Consider the following 21,685-nt stretch of genomic DNA (forward strand, 5'->3'; position numbering starts at 1 on the left):
TTATCGCTTTCATGCACCGATGTTCCTGTTTACAAACATTCTCTACTCTCACTCTACACTGCCCTCGGAGCTATAAGTTATGCCATCAATTTGTTTCCATCAGTCTCATTCAAAATGCTGCTTAGGCTTAACACTTTTCTTCGTTTAAAGAAACCTTTTATCCTTAATACTTTTGAAATCAGCCGGTAAATATGGTTTGATATGTATTCGAAATACAAATTATTTAATTCATATTTCTTTCAGTCATTTAAGCACAGCTAACATCGCCGGCAGTGATCGCACACCCCTGTATGATGTGGTCGTCGTCGGTGGTGGTCATGCCGGCACAGAAGCATGCTCGGCGGCAGCGCGTATGGGCGCTCGAACGCTTCTCATCACCCACAAACGCTCGACCATCGGGGAGATGTCGTGCAATCCGTCGTTCGGTGGGATTGGAAAGGGTCATCTGATGCGGGAGGTCGATGCACTGGACGGTGTTTGTGCGAGGAGTTGCGATAACAGTGGTGTCCAATATAAGGTGCTGAATAAGAGACGGGGGCCGGCCGTCTGGGGACCAAGAGCGCAAATTGACAGGAAATTGTACAAGGCGGAAGTGCAGCGAGAGCTGGAAGGTACGGAAAATCTGGAGATAGTGGAAGCTTCAGTAGAGGATATCATTCTAGACGCGGAGGAAGGTCAATCTCAGAATAGAATTAAGGGAATAAGTTTAAAGAACGGTGATGTAGTGCTCACAAAATCAATCGTCATCACAACCGGAACTTTTTTAAGGGGACAAATAAATATTGGACTGCAAACCATTCCTGCTGGGAGGATTGGTGACGAACCAGCAATTGGTTTGGCAAAAAGCCTAGAGGATTTGGGCTTTCGAATGTCCAGATTGAAAACCGGAACTCCGCCACGTATAAAGGCATCTTCGATAAACTTTGATATCTTGGAGCGGCACCCAGGGGATAATCCTCCGGTTCCATTCTCCTTCATGAACGATCGAGTGTGGTTGAATAATGAGGATCAGCTGGACTGTTTCCTAACTCACACGAGTCAAAATGTGAATGATATCGTTAAACGGAATCTTCACTGCAACCGACATGTTACGGAGGAGTTGACCGGACCACGGTACTGTCCTTCGATTGAATCTAAAGTGTTAAGATTTGGAGAGAAGACTCATCAGATATGGCTGGAACCAGAAGGATTCGACAGTGAGTTGATCTATCCGAATGGTTTATCGTGCACGCTTCCAGAGGAAGAACAGATCAAACTGGTCCGTTGCTTACGGGGACTAGAAAAGGCAGAGGTGGTTCGTCCAGGGTATGGCGTGGAATACGACTTCGTTGATCCAAGAGAATTGTATCCAACGTTGGAAACCAAGCGAGTGGAGGGGTTGTTCTTCGCAGGGCAAATCAACGGCACAACGGGTTATGAAGAAGCGGGAGCTCAAGGAATTCTAGCTGGGGCTAACGCGGCTGCAAAAGTTTTGAATAAAAAGGCATTGACGATAAGTCGGACAGAGGGATACCTTGGGGTGCTGGTGGATGATTTAACAACCTTGGGGACGAATGAACCGTACCGGATGTTTACCAGCAGAGCAGAGTTTAGACTGAGCCTACGACCGGACAATGCAGATTTACGTTTGACGGAGAAGGGTTACGAGATTGGATTGGTATCCGAAAATCGTTTCCAGAGGATGGTGTCGATGAGGGAGAAACTGAAGATGGCTATTGAGTTACTGAGTGACTTTAAAAAGGGTAGTAATAACTGGAAGGAGCTGTTGGGTCTTCCATTGGCCAAGGCGAGTCTTCAGAAGAGTGCGTTTGAGATGCTGGCGATTTCAGTAGAAGATATTAGGACGGAAGATTTATGCGATTTAAATCCCGGAGTGCTCGGCTGGATCAAGGAGGATCGCACGTTGTGCGAACGATTGAAGGTTAGTAAATCGAAATTTAATAAAAAAGGTTATTCTCCTCAACTATATGTTACATATTTCAGATTGAGGCCTTGTACAGTTTGTCTATTCAAGAACAAGCCAAAGAAGTTGAAGAAGTTCAAAAGCATGAGCAGCTGCTGATTCCAAGATCGATTGATTACCTGTCGTAAGAGTCGTTTGATTTTTTTTATCACAATGATATCCATATAATTAAACAACTTGAACTTTCAGGAGAACTCTAAACCTTTCCTATGAAGAACAGGAAAAACTTGTACACATCCAACCACAAACGGTAAGTTGAATTTATTTTCCAAAAATAAAAAAATGAAACTGATATTTGTCCTATGTAAATATTCAGATTGCCGCAGCCAGCAGAATTCAAGGTATCACCCCTTCCACCATCATTCGATTAGTGCGGTATGTTAAACAGCAAGAAATGGCCGCCTCTGTCTAAGCTTGGACTGAATGGATTTCAATGAGAATTACGCTTCACCACAGTGTATAACACGAAGGATAATACATTTTATTCGAATTACTTGTCTATAAATAATATCGGTTTAGTATTTAATATAAATAAATAGTTGTTTATATACACACTTCAAACATTTACTAAAATCTAAACAAATTCAAAAAATATCTTCTGCCAAGAAAGTAAACACTTTTATGACGCACTTAAGCAATAACAATTTCTTCTGTACGTTATTATTATTGAGAAGACGAGGTATCTTGGAGTCAGATCAGGGTTGCCCATATAGCAGATTGGTTTTGTTCATTATAGGAAAAAAAAGTTAGTTGTTTTTGGCAATAAAATTTGGAAAAAATAAGTTCTACAATTATAGCACTACTTATTGAACCATTTCCGATAATTTTCGACTGAAGATATGCTATAAAATATTGAACAAAGTTTGAATACCCCTGTTGGCAACCCTATACTGGATTATTGCTGCCTTCTCTACTATACTCATAATACGCGTCTGGTGTAAAATCACTGGCCCATGTCAGTCCCTCGAGTTTCGTACGGAAGCAGCATGCAGGCAACACTGGCGCACACTGCAAAGAATCCGTACACCGACACGGCACTCCAAATCGACGACTGGAACAAAACCTGCGCCACATAAGGCGTTGCCATAGCTCCCAGTCTCGCTAGTGCCGAACAGCCGCCTACTCCGACCGAACGCAGTGCCGTGGGGTAAACCTCCGGCGTGTAAACGTAGGCTGCTTGGAAGAGACCCGCGATGACACCGCGGGCCATGAACAGAATGATAGTCAGGAATACGCGCCTGTTGAATAAATAAAGAACCGTTTTGAATAGATCAATCTTAAGGTTACTCAAATCAAACTTACACATTGGTAACGGTTATTAATAGAACGCATCCGGCGTAGAACAAAAACTGCAAGGCCATCGTTTTCTTCCGACCAAATCTCTCGATTACGTAAATCGTTGCGAAAATTCCCGGAAATTCGGCCAGTGTCGTCCACAGCAGATCCATATAATCCGTAGTTGCCAACGGGTGACAGTCGTTATCCGTCTCGGGTACAACCGTTTTGTTCTTTCCACCAAATAGTTCCGTAGACATTAGAACCAATCCATAGTAGCAGAAAGCGCACGACATCCAGATAAACCACAGCAGGAGAGTGGTCCGCCGCAGGGAGCTCCCCAGTAAGGCTTTCACGCTGCCACGGGATCCGCTGGGTCCTTCCACGACCAGCCGACCAAGCAGCATCGGCCGTTTGTTGTCTTTGGCAATCTGCTCCAGCGTGCTCAACGCTTTGTCACTTTGACCGCTGGTGACGTGGTAACGAGCCGATTCTGGCAACCACTGGACACGAAAGAATAATCATTAGTAAGCTATCAAGGGCTTTATGACAGTTTGTGGAATCTTACCGGAGTTATCACAGCAAATGCAAATAATGGGGCTGCCGAAAGACCCAGAAGCCAACGCCATCCCAGGTTCGGTCCAACGGCCAAAGCGAGGGCTACTTCGAAGCAGGCTCCCAGAGCCCAGAAGCACTGCAATATGTGTAAAGACATAATTAGATTGTTTTATAGTGGAAATTGCAGATCAATACTTACGTCCAAAAGAACGACACATTTGGCTCGTTGCTTCGTTGGAAGAAATTCAGCATAAAGAGTGACGCTGAAAATTAAGAAAACGTTCAGAACATATGTACGACATGATTTATCTTATTTTCTTCATTGAGTTGAGTTTTAACTTTCTTTTGAATTGGATCGTCATTGAGTCCGTGCTGTATTGCTTTTTTACTATTTTAGTGGCAATTTACTCAAATTGTTTATTCAATTTTAACAGAAGGGCTTAATGATCAAGGACTTGACGACCCCTTCCAGGCAAACTGCGAGTTATGGTGCCTGCCTTGGACCAAGTAACACCGAAAACACCAAAAACGACAATTATTAGCGAAGATCTAAGAACCATGCTAAACATTTAAAAGTCCGGAAAATGAAATACAAAACATGCTAGCACAGACAAACTGTTTGTCTGTGATGCTAGTAAGATTTTATCGATCATTTAGTAATCTTCGTTCGATCATTTAGTAGTTTGTCAATAACTCATTCCAGAGGCCAAATTTCAAAAAGTATTGTATGGTGGACTTTTAGTGCGAAGGTTTTTCTACAACTCTTCTTAACAGGTCGATGTTCGAATTTCACTATTAAAGGAGTTACGGTGCTAGTTGCTATACTCATATTAAATGATAACAAAATTTGAATCATTTAGTATAAGTAACAGCTACTAGGGCTATAGCTTCGTTATAAGTGAAATTCAAGCAACGAACTGTCAGGCAGAGTTGTAGATAAACCTTTGCACTAGAAGTCCGCCATACAACACTTTTAGAAATTTAGCCTCTGGAATGAGCTATTGGCAAACTACTAAATGATCGAACGCAGATTAGTAAATGGTCGATAACATCCTACTACTACTTTACATGTTATACCAATTTGATCATTGAAGATGTTCCATACTACATTCTTACAACTTGCTGATAACATTTTTGACATTTGTTTGGTTATTTGAGACTTTCCGATTCACATTCTCACAACATAAATCATGTCTACAGGAAAGTTTTACGAACAAGGTCGTAACATGTTCATTTTTGATATTTGTTTTGTCAGAAAACAAACGTAATTTCATTATCTTTTGAGATTAATGCAATGAACGTTCTTCATCGACCCTGGAGAACTCGCCATATTGTTTTTTTTTTGCAGATTCGATTATTTATTTATATGTTAATTTCAAAACTATATTTTGGCACAGTTATATTTTTCTTCAATCAATTAAAGGAGAAGCAAAATGAAAAGTAAATCAATGAAACATGATCCGGATATATATATTAAAAATGTTTCGACCAGCTTGTATCTTTTAAATAATATTATTAAAATGGTATCTTGTGTCCAATTGAACCGTTAAAAGCGGTTCCTATTCGAGTTGTTTACTTGTTTCACCCATAAAAAGCAAGACAAAAGTCTAAGTGATGCCAAAAAGTTTTTCACGATGGAAGTATTTTGAATGTGCTTATTTATATCCCGCATTACTTATCGAAGTAAATCCAGATAGAATATCCTTTATAACTAATACAATATCCAATCACAAGAAAACCGTGGAGATGCAGAGGTGTACTCGGTCTCTAGTAGCAACGAGAGTCGGACTAGCAATCCTTCACTTCCTATATGACCGCAAGGACGTTAAAAATATTTGAGCTTCCGAAACGTGTACATTGAGAATGGATACCTAACCCCAAGCTCTATTAATTTGATTCTCTGTATTATTTCGTAAGTTCTGGTCAGCAAGGAGTAGCAACTAAGAATTGCTCTGTCATAGTGCTCTTGCGAATGGTGTGATGTGTTGGCGTCTTCGCCGAACTCTTATTCTAGTATTTCTAGTAAACAATAACTTGGAAGCTACAGCAAAAGAGTTGAAGCATGTTTTTCCTTGCTTTTAAATAGTTGATAAAGATGTTCTGTAAATAAAGTATAAATATTTGCATATGTGAAATCTGGTAGTCAAATGCTACCAGAATATAAATATTGGAAGAATTGATAGTGAAATATTATGAGCGATCGAACCACAACAGTAATGTCTATGTTTGTCTCAAATAGTCTTATTAAAGCAACATGAAACGCATATTTGATTAAAACATAACTACGTTTGTTTTAATTGGAACAATATGTTTGTTCGAAACATATTTATGTTTGATGCCAGAACAAATTTAAATTATGTTTTAATTGCCATATACAGGGGTTAGACAAAAAGGTTGAGATAGGCAAAGTTCAAATCAGCATAACTTTGCGTAGAAAATCCGATTTTAATGAAATTGGGACTATCGGACGCGGAAACTCTTCTTGTATATTATCACCATGCAAACCCTGAGATAGGTCATTTGCCACCGGAGATGTTCCGGGTTTTCCGAGGGTATGTTGAAAATGCATTTTTCTTCTGCTTGTCATTTTATGTGACGTTTTCTGACATCTTGTTTTTTGCTTTCCCCAGAAACTAGAACTAATTGTGGGGAATAAAGTGAGTCGGGAAACAGGATTCGTATTTTGATTACATTGGATACACGATAAAAATAATGAAATAGACATAACAATAATAAAAACAATAATAAAAAATGATACCGTAGGATAAAATGCCCAATAGTGGACCCCTAGCAGCGGAATGTTGCTCTTCCTGTCATAAGGCTTAGAAATTTTCAACATATTAACTCTGCTTGATATCTAACAACAAGCTTTGAATACCCTCTTTACGATACATACATAAAACACTCAAATACACAACGTTATTCGTTAAATTAACATTTTAATGTCTGACTGAATTCTCCCTATAGTAGAACCCCTGGGGGTCCATAATAGAAAATTGCTTCCGTATAGTCGACAATTCATTTGATTTTCATGTTCCGTTTCGGGACGTTCTTTTACCCCCCAAAGTATTCCTATAATGGACACTCTCGTGTTTATTTTTTTAGAATTGTGAAAAAATCATCTAATTTTACTTTCCATTGCATTTTCAAGGCATGTAAGGACTGTAAGTTAGGTTCTCCCGATGGAATTTCATAGAAAATGTTTACAAAATGTAATAATGCAAAAATGGCTAGAAGGTCCACTATTGGTTGGGGGTCCACTATTGGGCACTTTACCTTATTTGAAATTCAATCGTAGTACACTCAGCGAACTGAACTATCGAAATTCATAACTGGCGCCTTATGAATATTCGACTGATTATTCCATCAACAGCGCACGCAGTTACCTCCTCGAATACCCAAGCGTCGATGGGCGTGTGGTATGCATACCGCAGGGCTGGTAGCGATGAATGCCGTTCAAAATAGTGACTTTAGTGACCAACGATGATAAAAAAGTGACAAAATAGTGACTTTCAATTGCAGAAAAAGTGATCGAATAGTGACTTTTGTATGGAGTTTTTAAACTTGTATAGAGCTACAAGTTACATTATAATTAGTAGATTGCCAACAAGTGTTTTATTTTCAAATTCCTTATCCAGAATGCAATCAGAAATCAAGAAAAGGCAAAAATAACAAAAGCATGAAAATTACTGCTACTGGTAAAGCCCATCTTCACCGTAAGGAGGGAGAGGATGGAAGCAAGAGGCCAGCGACTGCGACACTCTTATAAGTACCACGGAGTTGGATATTGAGGATGGTATTCATTGGATCAGCCATAAGCTAGCAATGTGGCCATGGTACCTCATATTAGGTAACACACCAGGAGAAGGTATCTATCCGGCGTCACGAAAAACATGGTAGTGTGTTACAATTGTTACCAAAAATTATGTTGATAATTACAACAACATTTGTTGTTTAATATAGGATGATATAAAATGATCTAATTGGAACTATTCGGATTCACAAAGGTTATAAATATTTGGTAGGACCGTTTGTTTGAAAAATATAAAGTAATTAAAATAAGGAAGAAATTTTAAAAAAATACGATTTTTCCTGTTATTTAAGTACGGTTTAACAACAAATTAAAATAAAGTTTTTGAGATTTCGAACACGACGTGGCATTCTGAGAAACATTCTAAAAATTCATTAAATACCTGGTCTCTTAATAGAAATCCAGAAATTCTAATAAGCTGTAATATCTAAATGGCAGATTTTAGTATTAAAGATTTTAAGTTAATAAAAAATGGGTGGCCAAATAATCTCGAGTTGAAAAAATCATTTAAATCTAATTATATTTTTGTTATATTTTATATTTTTAAAATCCCGACCAATTCATCGACCTTCACAGTAGTTTTTTGGTTATCTATTCTTAATTGTTAATAAACAGAATCCTTTTATATATTTTTTTTACAAATCTCACCGGAGTTAAAAGCGCTAAGTACAGTAAAATGAACACCCTCGTTAGCAAAAATGAGCACAGCCTCGTGCTATTTTGTTTGTCTTTGTGAAAAAGCCGCCATTAATCAAGCATTTTTCCTTTACGACTTCCTGCATATCATCCGCAACTCATTTTTGCAAATCCTGTTTTTTTCGGTCAAAACGCCATCTAACCTGGCTTGTGCCAGAATTACTTCTGACTTAAACTTGCTCTACAATTTCTTTCAACCTTCCTCCTTCTATCTTATCCCGAAGGGTCGCAAGACATTGAGAAACAACAAACATCATTGTCATGTGATGAAACTGAAGCTGTTCACAATCTTTGTCACCAGAGGGTACGCCCACCAAAAGACGAGGTATTGGTTCCAAAACTCCTCAAGTCTGCATTCTATACCTGAGACCTCTATACTAGAGGTCAGCCTTTCGCATTTTAACAAATTCCACTCGTGGAGAAAGAGATCATAGTTGACATGAATCGGAAATAAACACACTTGGAACTTTTCTGGTGCATATGTCCCAAATTGTATACCTATATTGCTACAAGATTTACATTTGGTTTGGTTAATAATAATAGTAGGTACAAATGATTTTTATTTTGATTTTTTTTTACAATAGGCAATGCAAAAATAGTGACTTTAGTGACCATTTTCCGAAAAATAGTGACTTTAGTGACTTTTGGAGGCTAATAGTGACTTTTTAGTGACTAGACTCAAAATAGTGACCAAGTCACTAAAAAGTGACTCGCTACCAGGCCTGCATACCGGCCTCCTGATCCCGACGTCCGTGGTACGAACCCAGTCTGCCGCACTTCACTTTTTTTTTAATGAATATCATCATTCATAAGGCAACATATTGAAATTCATACCGATTCCTTGTGGCAAATTTCCATAAGGCGTTTTATTGAAAATCATACGTACATTTTCCTTAGTGTAGACATTTGAAATGCCAGCATACTAAGAAGCTAATGAGAAGACATTTGAAATTCAATCTTAGTATGCTGACAGGGAATTCTATATTGTTCGAATGAAAATAAACGATGGTGATTCAGTGTTCATTTCTTGGAGCGTAAGCACGCTTTCCAATTTTAGGAGTTCAAGACAAATTTTCCGCTGATTGAAGAGCGAGGATTTGTAAGGTTACGACACTAATATGTTGACGAATGCTGGCTGCAGATCCAAAATCCATTACGTATACACAGAGATATGGCCATTTTCATGAAAACGGTACGAGACTGGCCATACCCGATCAAGAATGCATAACAAAATTATAACAAGGGGAGTTATTTATTTCAGAACAATAATGTAACAAAATGTGTTATAAAATTGGCTGGTTAGTTGTTAAAATAACAAAAATTATATCAAAATTCCCTCTAGCCGTAACATAATTATATCAGAGGTTGTTACCTTCATTTCAACATTATAACAACCGTTGATATGATTATAAGGTACAAAAATCTACTTTCATGGTAATAGCCTACATCACGTATAAAAATGTGGTACCCTCCCGATCAGGAATACATAACAAAATTATAACTCAATTCTATCAATGGTTGTTGTTTAAAACAACGTTTGTTATAATTAGATAAATCGATGAAAATGTGTTTTCGGTCAGTTTTATTTAATATAAAAATTTAATAACAACATTAGTTATGTATATTTACACAAAATAGTTGCCTACATTTTTTGAGAGATTGGAAAAAAAATGCGGAGGTAAACACTTCAAGTATAACTTGAATCTACGTTCGAAATTAATAGCTAGTACAAAGTTAATTGCCTACATTATGAATGGGAATCCGGCGTTGTAGGGTACCACATTTTTATACGTGATGTAGGCAATTACCATGAAAGTAGATTTTTGTACCTTATAATCATATCAACGGTTGTTATAATGTTGAAATGAAGGTAACAATCTCTGATATAATTATGTTACGGCTAGAGGAAATTTTGATATAATTTTTGTTATTTTAACAACTAACCAGCCAATTTTATAACACATTTTGTTACATTATTTTTCTGAAATAAATAACTCCCCTTGTTATAATTTTGTTATGCATTCTTGATCGGGCTACAACGCCGGATTTCCATCCATAATGTAGGCAATTAACTTTGTACTAGCTTTTAACATCGAACATTGAGTCAAGATATACTGGAGGTGATTACCTCCGCTTTTTTCCAATACCAAAAAATGTAGGCAATTATTTTGTGTAAATATACATAACTAATGTTGTTATAATTTTGATATTAAATAAAACTGACCGAAGACACATTTTTATCGAATTATCTAATTATAACACACGTTGTTTTAAATAACAACCATTGATAGAATTGAGTTATAATTTTGTTATGTATTCCTGATCGGGTATACAATAAACAATATTCCTTTCGACTTATGAGATGAAAGAAAAACTGATGCGTTCAGGATGTTTAACTTCATCGCGCTCTTAAAGAAATCGAATATCGATTCTACATTCTAGGATCCAATTTGGACCAATTTGGTTGCTGCAATTTAAATGTGACAATATTTAATTGCATATATGTTGCAGAAACCCTCATGTCAAATGTGTGCTGCCCGGGATTACCTCTCCATTTGCCCTATACCTAGAAGACGCGTTCTTTAAAGAAGGCATTATCAAATCCGTTCGTCTTATACTGGGCAGATGCATCCATTTCAAGGAAGCATAACCCCTCCCTTCGCCTTATACCAGGCAGATGCGTTTTTTTAAGAAGACATTATCAACTCCTTTCGCCTTGTACCGGGCAGACGCATTCATTCTAAGTAGGCATTATCTTTTCTCTTTGCTTTATACCAGACAAATGCGTTGAATCATAGAAGGGACTACCACCTTTCTTTTCTTTGTGCCGAGAAAACGTGTCCATTTCAAGAAGATTTTGTTCCCCCATTTTGCGGTATAACGACTTGATGCTGTCATTCAAAGAAAGCAGTACTTTCTTTCATTGCTTTAAATCACAATTCAAAAGAATTTAGCCCGGATTGCATGTAATTAAGCAAAAATCGGTAAATATTTCAATGATAATTATTCTAACTGAATTCCAAAAACCAACCAAATGGCATTCCGCGGATTGATTTTCGGTGAAAAGGTACATGTCTTTCGAAAAAAAAGGTGCATTCCGCGAAATGTGTTTCGGAGAGTTGATACATTCCGCGGAATGTCGTACCACAAAAAAAATTCACGAAATGTTTTTCGATGAAATCGTATACAACCGTTTCGGCCAAGTGACCCTTTCGGCCTAACTGTCTGTTCGGCCTATTGGTATATTCGGTCAAACAACTTTCGGCCTAGTGGCTTACGGCCAAATGTTATACAAACGATCAAACAATCCTTCCCCCTTCTAACGAAAGAGAAGGTAAAACTAAATGTGTGTATGTATGTTCCAACATAACTTCTTAGCCCGTTGACCGATTTTAACCAATCACGGAACACGCAGTATTTATCTAGAGGAGACAACGAGAGGGGGTGAAATGATTTTTGGATAAGAGGGAGGGTGTAGTGGGAGGGGTATTGTTTAGTTATCGAACAATCCAGTGTAACTTCTATTAAAGCCTGTCCACGTTAAATTTCGGACACTGAGACTATGTCCAACTAATTTGTAGCCATTTTATCTCTTTAGACAAGAAGGAAAACCCGCTGAAAGAATAACATAAAGCGGAGAGATTTGACTGTCGTGTAAATTGATCTGCAACCTCAGTGGTTTGTGAAAATTCTAAAAAATCGCGTGGAATGATGGGTGTCCAAAATTTAACGTGGACAGGCTTTAAGCTTCTTTACCGATTTCCACCAATCCAACACATATTTTTCGTCTGAGAAAGACTGGATGGGAGAGTCAGATAAATAAGAAGAAGGGCATATTTATAAAACGAAGAATTTTACATAGCTTTTTATCGCATGGGTAGGTTTATATTAAATTTGGAACACGTATTATGCACCCAAAGAAAAAAATTATAAAGAGGTGTGAAGGATCATTTGTAATGCGGGAAGCTATTGAGGTTGGGTATTGTTTATTATTTAGTTCATCCGAGGTTCTTTGAGATTGTATAATTCCCTGGAACCAATTTCCCGAATTCCTCAAAAACAGCAAATCCATTTTCCAGGAAATACCATTTCCCAAAAAATGATACAGTCGCCTCTCCACATCTCGATATTGAAGGGACCATCGAGATAAGGAGAGATCGACGAATGGAAAGAAAATTGAAATGGGTACTAGATCCAAAAAAGCTCGTTGCTATGAAAAACGACAACAACACAAATGTCGTTTCCTGTTGTTGATGTGTTTATTATTGTCCAAAGATGGTCTAGTAGCCTAAAAATTTGAACATATCGACATATAGAGAGTGAATCCTGAACAAAATATGATCAGAACTCATCGAGATAGAGAGATATCGAGATAGGGAGGTTATCGAGATGTAGGAAGCCCAGATGTATGTAGATTGAAGGGACTGTGGAAACCATCGACATAGGGAGAGATATCGAGATATAAAACATCGAGATGTAGAGTGTCGACTGTATTACCACGAAATTTATTAATAAAATTACATTATCCCGAATATGACATTCCGCTGAAAATGACCATTAGCCATTAGCATAAAGCCATTTCTCATAACGCCATTTTGCATAAGGTCGCATCGTCCACCAAATCGTCATGACGACATCGAAGTACGAAGACTTCATATAATTATTCTTCAAGCGGCAGCTACGATGCGAAGATTTTTACGAATCCATTGATTAATTATTTGCGAGCGTCTTGGGGGAAAATGTTACACGGTTAAACGACTATTGTTTTCCTTTTACTTCCACTAACTAATTTTAAGGTATCAAAACAGATACGCATTTCGTCCTCCACTTGAGGACTTCTTCAGTGTTTTGTTATCGACAGTCGATAACAATACACTGCAAAACAAAAACAAAAAGACAAGAAATGAGATGGGAGTTGTGAGTGGTGACAAGTGAGATGCAAGATGGAAGTAATGAGCATAGATAAGTGAGAAGTGAAAAGTGAAAAGTGAGAAGTGGAAAGAAAGAAATAGGAAGTAAAAAGTAACAAGTGAAAAATGTGATGTGAGTAAGAAGTGAGATGTAAATAAGAAGTGAAAAGGAAGAAAAAGAAAGGAGGAAAAATATATAGTCAGAAAGTTGAAGGAAAGAAGAAAATGAACAGAAGAGGAAAAAAACGAAGAAAGAAAGAAAAAGGAAGATGGAAGAAGGAAAAATAAGGAAGAAGGAAGAAAGAAAAATGGAAGAAAAAAGAAAACTGAAGAAGGAAGGAAGAAGAAGGAAGAAGAAGAAGACACAATGAAGCAAAACAAAATAAAGAAGGAGGAAGCAAGTAGCAGGAAAAGAGAAGAAGGATGAAAGAAATGAGCAACAAAGGAGAGAGAAATAGAGAAGAAAGAAGGAAGAAATAAAGAAGAAAGATTCAAGAAATAAGGTACAAAGAAGAAAGAAGAGAAAGAAAAGGAAGAAGAAAGGGTGAAAGAAGGAAATAAGGAAGATAGACAAAAGAAGGATGAAAGAAGAAAAAAGGAAGACAGGAAAAGAAAGCAGGAAGAAAAACAGAAAACAAGAAAGAAGAAGAAAAAAAAGAATGGAGAAAGAAGGTAGAAAGAGAGAAGGAAGAGTGAAGTAAGAAGGAAGATAGGAGGAAAAAAGAAGATAGAAAGTAGAAAGAAAGAAGGAAACAAAAAGGAAAAAGGAGGAAGACAGAAGGTGGAAAGAAGGAATAAAGAAGAAAGGAAGAAGGAAGGAGGGAAGAAAAAAGAAAGTAGGAAAAAAGAAAGAAGGAAAAAAGAAAGTAGGAAAAAAAAAGGAAAAAAAACGAAGAAAGGAAGAAAGAAAGAAGAAAAAAATAGGAAAAGAGAAGCAAAAAAGAAAGAGTAAAGAAGGAAAAGGGAAGAGAGAAAAAAAGAAAGGGAAAAGAAATAAGGAAGAAAGAAGGAAAAAAGAAGAAAAAAGAAAGAAGAAAGCAATTAGGAAGAAAGAAGGAAAAAGAAAGAAGAAATAAGGAAGAAAAAAGGTGAAAAAAGGAAGAAAGATGAAGGAAAGAAGGAAGACAAAGGAAAAAAAAGTTAGTCCCTTCGACCTTTTGACCTTTCGACCTTTTGTCCTTTCGACCTTTTGACCTTCGACCTTTTGACCTTCGACCTTTTGTCCTACAACCAATCCCGTAAACGTATCTCATCTAAAACTTGATTCTTGGTCAACTGCTGCCGCGCCAATGTAGGGGAACGGTTCGGCACTTCATCTCATAGCTCCCATTTCCATTCTGTCAAAAACAAAGCAATGAAAAAGTATTTGATTTGTTATTTAATTTTGTGATTTTTTTAGCGGTGAGCGACAAGATTAGTTCTATATTTCTCTGTTTTGCTATGAGATGAATATATGTTCAGTGAGATGGAAAACGGAACAGTTCCCTTATTTATAGCACAAAATTGGATTGCGATCCTTTTGAGCAAATTGAAATACAACTGCTAAATTTTTCACTAAATTGCAGTTAAGCAGTCAGCCCATGATCAAAATTATTATGCCAAAATAAGCCTTCTGTTAAATTTTCAGCTGATTCCGATAAAATTTCGAGGTTGCTCAAGTCGATTTAGTGTTTTTAATCTATTTTCAATCCGGTTATCATCGCAACAATCTTTAAATGGAAGCTTTTGGTATACTCTACAAGTCTTGAACATTGCGATTCGTTCCGTTCACGTTTTGACCATGTTATTTTTTTTTTACGTGAGGTGGCTTGAAATTTCATTCGAATTTGCTGAAGGCTTATTTTAGCATAAGGATTGAGATTCTGGGCTGACCGGTTGAATTTTTAATATTTTTTGAAAACATGAATAAGTCTATCGTTTATGGAAAAGTAGAAACATAATTCAAAATATACCCGTAATGCTGGGTAGATACCTCTTCATGGTGTGTTACGGGATAAGTTCTACCATGGTCACATTGCCAGCTACAGGCACATCCTGACCCAATAAATACCTTCCCAATATCCTACTATTTAGTACTTATTCCTTTTTTCCCTAGTAGCGGTACAGCTAAGCGTGGCCAGGAACAGTAATTCTAATGCTTTTGTCATAGATTGAAATTAAGGACTACACCCACCTTGATTACTGATAGCAATCTGGACAGAGATTTCAAAGGAAACATGAGTATCACTGGTTTCCAGTCCACGAAATATACCGCAGCAATGCCATGCTTTCGTGTTTTCATATATTCGTAATATATTTATTTTCCATATTTCATTATATTTATTTTTCATATTTTACATTTTTTTTAATTTCCATATTCTTACATTTTTTTTAATTTCCATTTTTTTTATAATTTCATAATTTTACATTTTAATATCTTTTCAATTACGTATTTTATACTGTCCTAATTTTACACTTTCGTGTTCTATTATTTTGTGTCTTAAAATTTTCATATTATTATGTTTTTATATTATCATATTGTCATATTTCTTTAAATGTAACATTATACCACAGACAAACAGACGTAACAGCTAGAACAATTTGTTTCAAAATCCATCGCCCAGTTATTTTACCACCACCTAACGTGCATGTTGTACGAAACACAGTTTAGTACGACAATGTCAACAGAAGGCGCTAGTGTGAGATGTCAAATACAAAGGTAGGGTAAAACGTCCTATCGTTGTGGTATGCCCTAATGTTGCGGTAGTGTTAAAATAGTCCATTCTGGATATACTAGCATCAAACATAATTGTGGATCCGCTAAAACTCTTCGAATTAACCACTAAAACACCTTTTGTTTAACAAAATTACGTTCAAAATGATGAAAAATCAACAATATTGATTAAAAAATTGCGTCCTTTGAGCCTATTATTGCGGTAGTGCTAAGGTCCTATTGTTGTGGTATCGCTCTCCATAAGAAATACAGGCAATACCGCAACAATAGGACTGACCTTCAAAAAATATCGCAACGATAGGCAACTGCGTCCTATTATTGCGGTAGTTTGTTTTTATTGTGATAAAAACAAAACAACATACGTTTAGCACAATTGATGTAATATTTACGAAACTAGAGTTAATGAGCATCCTATTCGACTACTGCAATGTGTAAAAAGATAAACAGTTCATTTTTAAAGATTTTTCGATATCAACTTTGTTTGGACGCGGTGCATAACCCCTCCATAATAGGTCGTTTTACCCTATACGATGCGCGCGCCCTGCATCTGAAACTCGCAAGCAGTTGAATTTAAAACGACCGTTGAGCTCATGGTCGATGGGAATTTTCTCAGTGTTACGTCTGTTTGTCTGTGATTACACTTTCATATTTGATATTTTTTTTTGTAATATTTCATATTTTTGTATTTTCATATTTATATAATTTTATGTTATTACACTTTCATATTATAATATTTTTATAATATCATATTTTCCATATTCTTATATTTTACCTATTTTATACAAATACCACTTTATGATGCTTTTATATTTTTATGTTTTCATGCTTCCACATTTTTTATACCTCTATATGTTCATATTTTTATACCTTTGTATTTTTAAATTTCAAATTCCATATTTAAATCATTTGTATTTTCATATATTAGTATTTTCTTTTTTCATGCTATCATATTTTCATATTGTTAGAATTTCAAATATTTTATTTTCATATTATTTTTTTGTCTATCTTAGATCTTTATACTTTCATGTAGTTATAATTGAATTGAATTATCTTTATTTACGAGATTTTTGGTCCTAGGCCGATTCATCTCGTGATGTTGTTATAATTTAATTTGCATATTTACACATTTCTATATTTTCATGGTTCCGTTTTAATATTTTTGTTAAAATATTTTTTTATTTAATTTTTTATACTTTTACTTTTTCCATGTTATATATTTTTGTGTTTTAATATTTTTATATTATCTTATTTTCAGATCTTCATATTGTCATATTTTCAAAATTTTATACTTTAACATCAATTTTTATATTTTAAGACATTCAATATTTTCATATTCTCTCGCTTTTATGTTTTTGTGTATTCATATTTTTTTATTTTGATTTTTTTAATTTCATGTTTCCATATTTTTTTATGCAGCAAATTTTTATTATTTTATTACATTATATTTTTATGTTTCTTTTTTCATATTATAAAATTTTAATATTTTCATGCTTCTATATACTTATATTGTTGTATTATGTACCTTCATATTTTCATGATTTAACATTTTCATAGCCCACTACAAAACATCCCAGGAATGAAAGCTTCACAACCTGCCATATAACCTTTATGCAGACGACGATTTATATACAACTACCAAAATAAGAACTTAAAAAGAACGCGATGCGTATGGTACGGTATGTCCACGCATCCTTCAACCCCTGTAGATTCGTGATATGTATCATGTTGAAGTGAATACTTGAACACGATACATCTCGAAGAATCATCTCTGCAACAAACACACAACGCAGTGGGCCTGGCCGCTTTGAAGTTTATGTCATATCACTGGTATGCTGTGAGCCTCAATATTGACAAGAAAAATTATTGGGCGTCATCTAACTCAATTATTTTCCAGGATGCTTTCTTTGTACTGGCTGCGTTTGTGTTCGATTAGATTAGATTAGATTAGATTAGATTAGTGGAAACATAATTCAAAATCATGAATTTCTGAAATATTTGGTCACTTTAAGAATTTCTCCATATTTATATTTTATTCCAAATACTGATATCTCGATACCTTTGGTGTTTAGTACCGGTACGTTGGGTACCGGTACTACCGGTACCACAACCCTAGATAATATATATTTAGGTTTCATTTTCACGTTTTATTCAGAAAACACACAAAAAACGTTCCAGAATAGTGAACCAACCGAAAAAAAACACCGTGATTTAAGTCACAGATTCGGGAACACCAATCTGTTGTTCCAGAAACCGTGACTCAAGAACAAGATACACCGTGATCTTGTTAGTTCACGTTTTCTTGAACACTTTTTTTTTTGCGTGCATGTAGTCTGAAAAATGATCAACATGGCCGCATTTAACTCGGCGGCATTTCTACTCCAGAGTTGGAATTTATTGTTTCAACCAACACGAACTTTAATAAAATTTGTCACGATTTTCAAAGCTTGCTACTCCATGAGGTACTCAAAAGTACGTAATTTCCTCCAATATGCAAGTAACAGCCATTATGAACAACATGATCTGAAAGGAGTGATCTTCCAGCCCGTTCTGGACACTTCTATAGATTCCATACGAAGATCCAGAAATACCCACGACACTGCAAAGTTCCTTACATGTTTTGCCATATCTAGTTGAAAAAATAAAAAAATCACAAAAAACATATCAATGTCATAAATATCACACAATTTCATAATTTTTCAGGAGCAAACTGCTTACTAATTGAAGCATCTTCAATCCACTAAACTTTTGAATCTTGCTTTTAAGGTGAAACTGTCCAGAATCCAAATAAATTATGCCTCGCGTTTTCAGAGGCACTAATCTCGATAAACAAGCAACAAATAACTGTCATCTTGTAGAATAAAAAGATGACAGCTGCTCGTTGCTTCAGTATTGATAGTGGATTACGATTACGATTGAAATTGGATTACGAAAAGTTCGTCATGTAGAAAAATATAAGGGTGGAAGAGGTTTTAAATTAATTTTTGCTCTTTCTCGTTTCAGAGAGCGAGCAAAGGGGCTTAAACCTAAGCTAATTACCAATTAGCCGGGGCAAGGCTAGTACATTCGCCCTAAACGAGCAAATTCATCAGCCAGGATAACGGAGTGTCAGAAATATCTTAGCAAAGTCACTCCAAACGTCTTTTCACAAATTTCTTATCATTTGCTTAGAATGACACTCCTAAACCATCGATCCTTGACATTTATGAGGGCGTCAGACCAAAATGGTTGCAGTCACTTCACTGTAACTGAATCTGGACACATATGAGCTGCAGTAACTTATGTGGAACATGTGTGCTGTTAGGGCCGCAATTCAATAGGATTTTCCTAAAAATAACATTTTTTTGTTAATAATTCAAAATAACTTCCCGATGAACTCAACAACGTATAACGTGGAAAAAATTTCCATTGGAGCCAAAAACACTGAAGAATTTCCCGTATACCTAAATACAAGAAAAAAATCCATGGAATGTGGAAGAATTTTCCGTGATAGTTTAAAAAAAATGCATAAGAAATCTTTCTCGGAATTTTTGATTTTTTTTTTTTGTTCCTACCTCATAAAAAAATGCAAAATTAAATATTTCAATTACAATAATTTCCAGTGTAAATACTCAGAAACGGAACGGTGGCTCTATCAACATGAAGAAGGTAAATAAATTAGCGTTATGGTACTTACGATTGCGGCACACATCCAATGGCAAATCCCACTAAACCTCGGAGTAACAACAGCCATCCAAAACTAGGAGCGACGGAGCTCAATAGCCCGTACAGGAAAAGTAATACACCACATAGGGTTAGTGCCTGCAATTAAAAATAAACATTCTTCAAGTTGATACACAAACCCTTTAACATACGCCAATCTTACCGGCTTCCTTCCGTACCGGTCACTCAAATGCCCCCAAAACGTCGAACTCAGCATCATCCCCAGGAAAACCACCGTCGTCACTAGCGCCTGCTGATACCTCGTAATGTTCCAATCACAATGCAACGCCGGCCCCAGCACGCTCAAAATAGTCATCTCCATCGAGTCGGCCATCCAACACAACCCAACGCACAGCGACAGCTTCACCTGGAACCACCCGAAACCGAGCGCATTGACCGCCTGCGTAACCGTAAACGTGTCATCCGGCACCACGCTAACCGAGGCCAGCTCAAATTCGGGCGGTGCAGCTCCATTTCCATTGATCGGGCTTGTCGAATCGGTGCCACTGCCGGTGCTTCCGATCGACGACGCTCCGGTGGCACCGTTCCGGGCAACGCCGGTCCCATAGCCGGGCACATTAGAACCATCCATTTCCTCATAGCCCCGAGAGGCGCCCGCGCGCCGCGGCTTCATCATTTGGCCGCCCTATCGGATCCCAGTCCCTGGGCCGCTTCTACTCGCTATCTCTATGTGTGTCCGCCGCGTTCGGGGATTTGTTAGTGATACACTGCGAGCTAATTGCACTGAATGGGAGGAAAGGAAGAAAAACACAAAATGAAAAATAATTGGGGTTACTGTCTTGAACCACTGTTGAGCTTCTTTTGAATAGTCGTTCGTTCGCATGGCCGACGGCGGCGAGGGGGCAGTGACTTTCTTCGATCTAGGCGTTTGGTAGTTTTTTTTTTCAGCAAATTTCCCAAATCAACCCGTTTGCTTGCTTTGGTAGCGCTTGCGATGGTGTGGAACGGGAAGGCGATTCGGAACAGTATTAACGACTAAATCTGAGTTAACTTGCATATTAAAAGCGTGTTTCGCGGAAAAATGGGTTGCGTGAATTAAGAAAATTTGTTTTGCATGTTGGGAGGTAAATCTAAATCATTTTCATGTGAGGATCTCCATTTATTTTTAAAAACGATTGGATTGAAAGTGGTCCATAAACGTATAGGAAATGTCTAAAAATTTAAATATCTATCGTCAATCCTATGAAGAAAACTATTTTCAAAATTGATAAATTGAAACTACATTTTTTAAGGCATGATAACATGAAGAGCATAAATTTACGTCATCTATTAAAACTGTTTATGGTAATAATTATTTTTTGGGTTTTCTTGAATAGCAAAATTAAAGTGAAAGGCTATCATTCCACTCAAAAACCAACTTTCTAATAAAAGGCTCGGTGACTCTTATTTCTATACTGTCCCTGGACTTTATCTCATAGCTCCTATGTTCAACCTAGAAAATCAAAGTAAAGGAATGTGTTTTTTTGTGATTTTTTAGCAATAAGAAAAAAATGACGAGATAAATGCTATATTTCTTCCTTGCACGATATGATGAACATTTATTGAGCTGCAGCACATGATTGATCTATTTAAGAATTGGTATCTGAGAAATCGCATGAAAAAATATTTAGTTATATCTTCAACCGAAAAAAATCAGCTATAGTAAGGGATTACGAAATATACGGAACACAAATTGAACGGGTTACAGTTGTCAGTAATGGCCCATCCAGAATGGTGAGCACAGCGGCAGGTTTTGACAGAAAATACATATATGGGTTAACTGTCAAAATGTTTATGTGCTCTGTCCTAAAATATAGGTAATCTGGATTTGCGGTGGTTGTATGCTGGAATTTCTTATTTAAGGCCAAAGATCATATTCAAGATTTTCCGAAAACTCAACAGATGACACGAAGTACGATAGCCACAATAACTGACGACTTGGAAGCTTTGAACCGAAGTAGCGAAGTGGTCACACCGCCGAAAATATCGCACACAGCGAGGGTATGCACAGCGGACTACAAACCAATCACCACCAATGCACGTTTCACATGAATCGTTCC

General features: G+C 36.7%; 2 protein-coding genes across 3 annotated transcripts in view; one reads left to right on the forward strand and one right to left on the reverse strand.

Moving 5' to 3' along the window:
• The first annotated feature begins 33 nt into the window (after positions 1 to 33).
• Positions 34 to 2,517, forward strand: LOC134218263 (protein MTO1 homolog, mitochondrial). The gene is made up of 5 exons (XM_062697192.1): positions 34 to 185; positions 244 to 1,921; positions 1,984 to 2,087; positions 2,153 to 2,213; positions 2,280 to 2,517. Exons 1-5 carry the CDS (start codon positions 115 to 117, stop codon positions 2,373 to 2,375), a joined length of 2,010 nt encoding a protein of 669 aa, XP_062553176.1. The 5' UTR covers positions 34 to 114; the 3' UTR covers positions 2,376 to 2,517.
• The window catches only part of LOC134218264 (synaptic vesicle 2-related protein), a 29,407-nt gene continuing 10,136 nt past the window's right edge, over positions 2,415 to 21,685 (reverse strand). For both annotated transcript variants that reach the window (XM_062697194.1, XM_062697195.1), the window contains exons 2-7: positions 19,789 to 20,369; positions 19,600 to 19,724; positions 3,996 to 4,059; positions 3,807 to 3,932; positions 3,266 to 3,741; positions 2,415 to 3,201 (exon numbers count right to left, since the gene is read on the reverse strand). In XM_062697194.1, coding sequence (XP_062553178.1) covers positions 2,907 to 3,201; positions 3,266 to 3,741; positions 3,807 to 3,932; positions 3,996 to 4,059; positions 19,600 to 19,724; positions 19,789 to 20,262 — 1,560 coding nt within the window. In that variant the 5' untranslated portion in view covers positions 20,263 to 20,369 and the 3' untranslated portion in view covers positions 2,415 to 2,906. The remainder of the gene's footprint in view (positions 3,202 to 3,265; positions 3,742 to 3,806; positions 3,933 to 3,995; positions 4,060 to 19,599; positions 19,725 to 19,788; positions 20,370 to 21,685) is intronic.

This window comes from Armigeres subalbatus, chromosome 2 (assembly GCF_024139115.2).
Source record: "Armigeres subalbatus isolate Guangzhou_Male chromosome 2, GZ_Asu_2, whole genome shotgun sequence".
In the NCBI taxonomy this organism is placed as follows: domain Eukaryota; kingdom Metazoa; phylum Arthropoda; class Insecta; order Diptera; family Culicidae; genus Armigeres; species Armigeres subalbatus.

What these genes read in the sequence shown, in the direction of transcription:
- LOC134218263 (XM_062697192.1), top strand. Translation starts at nt 115, where the DNA reads ATGCTGCTTAGGCTTAACACTTTTCTTCGTTTAAAGAAACCTTTTATC. An exon ending in CGTTGTGCGAACGATTGAAG is followed by an intron (nt 1,922 to 1,983) that starts GTTAGTAAATCG and finishes TACATATTTCAG; the next exon opens with ATTGAGGCCTTGTACAGTTT. An exon ending in TACACATCCAACCACAAACG is followed by an intron (nt 2,214 to 2,279) that starts GTAAGTTGAATT and finishes GTAAATATTCAG; the next exon opens with ATTGCCGCAGCCAGCAGAAT.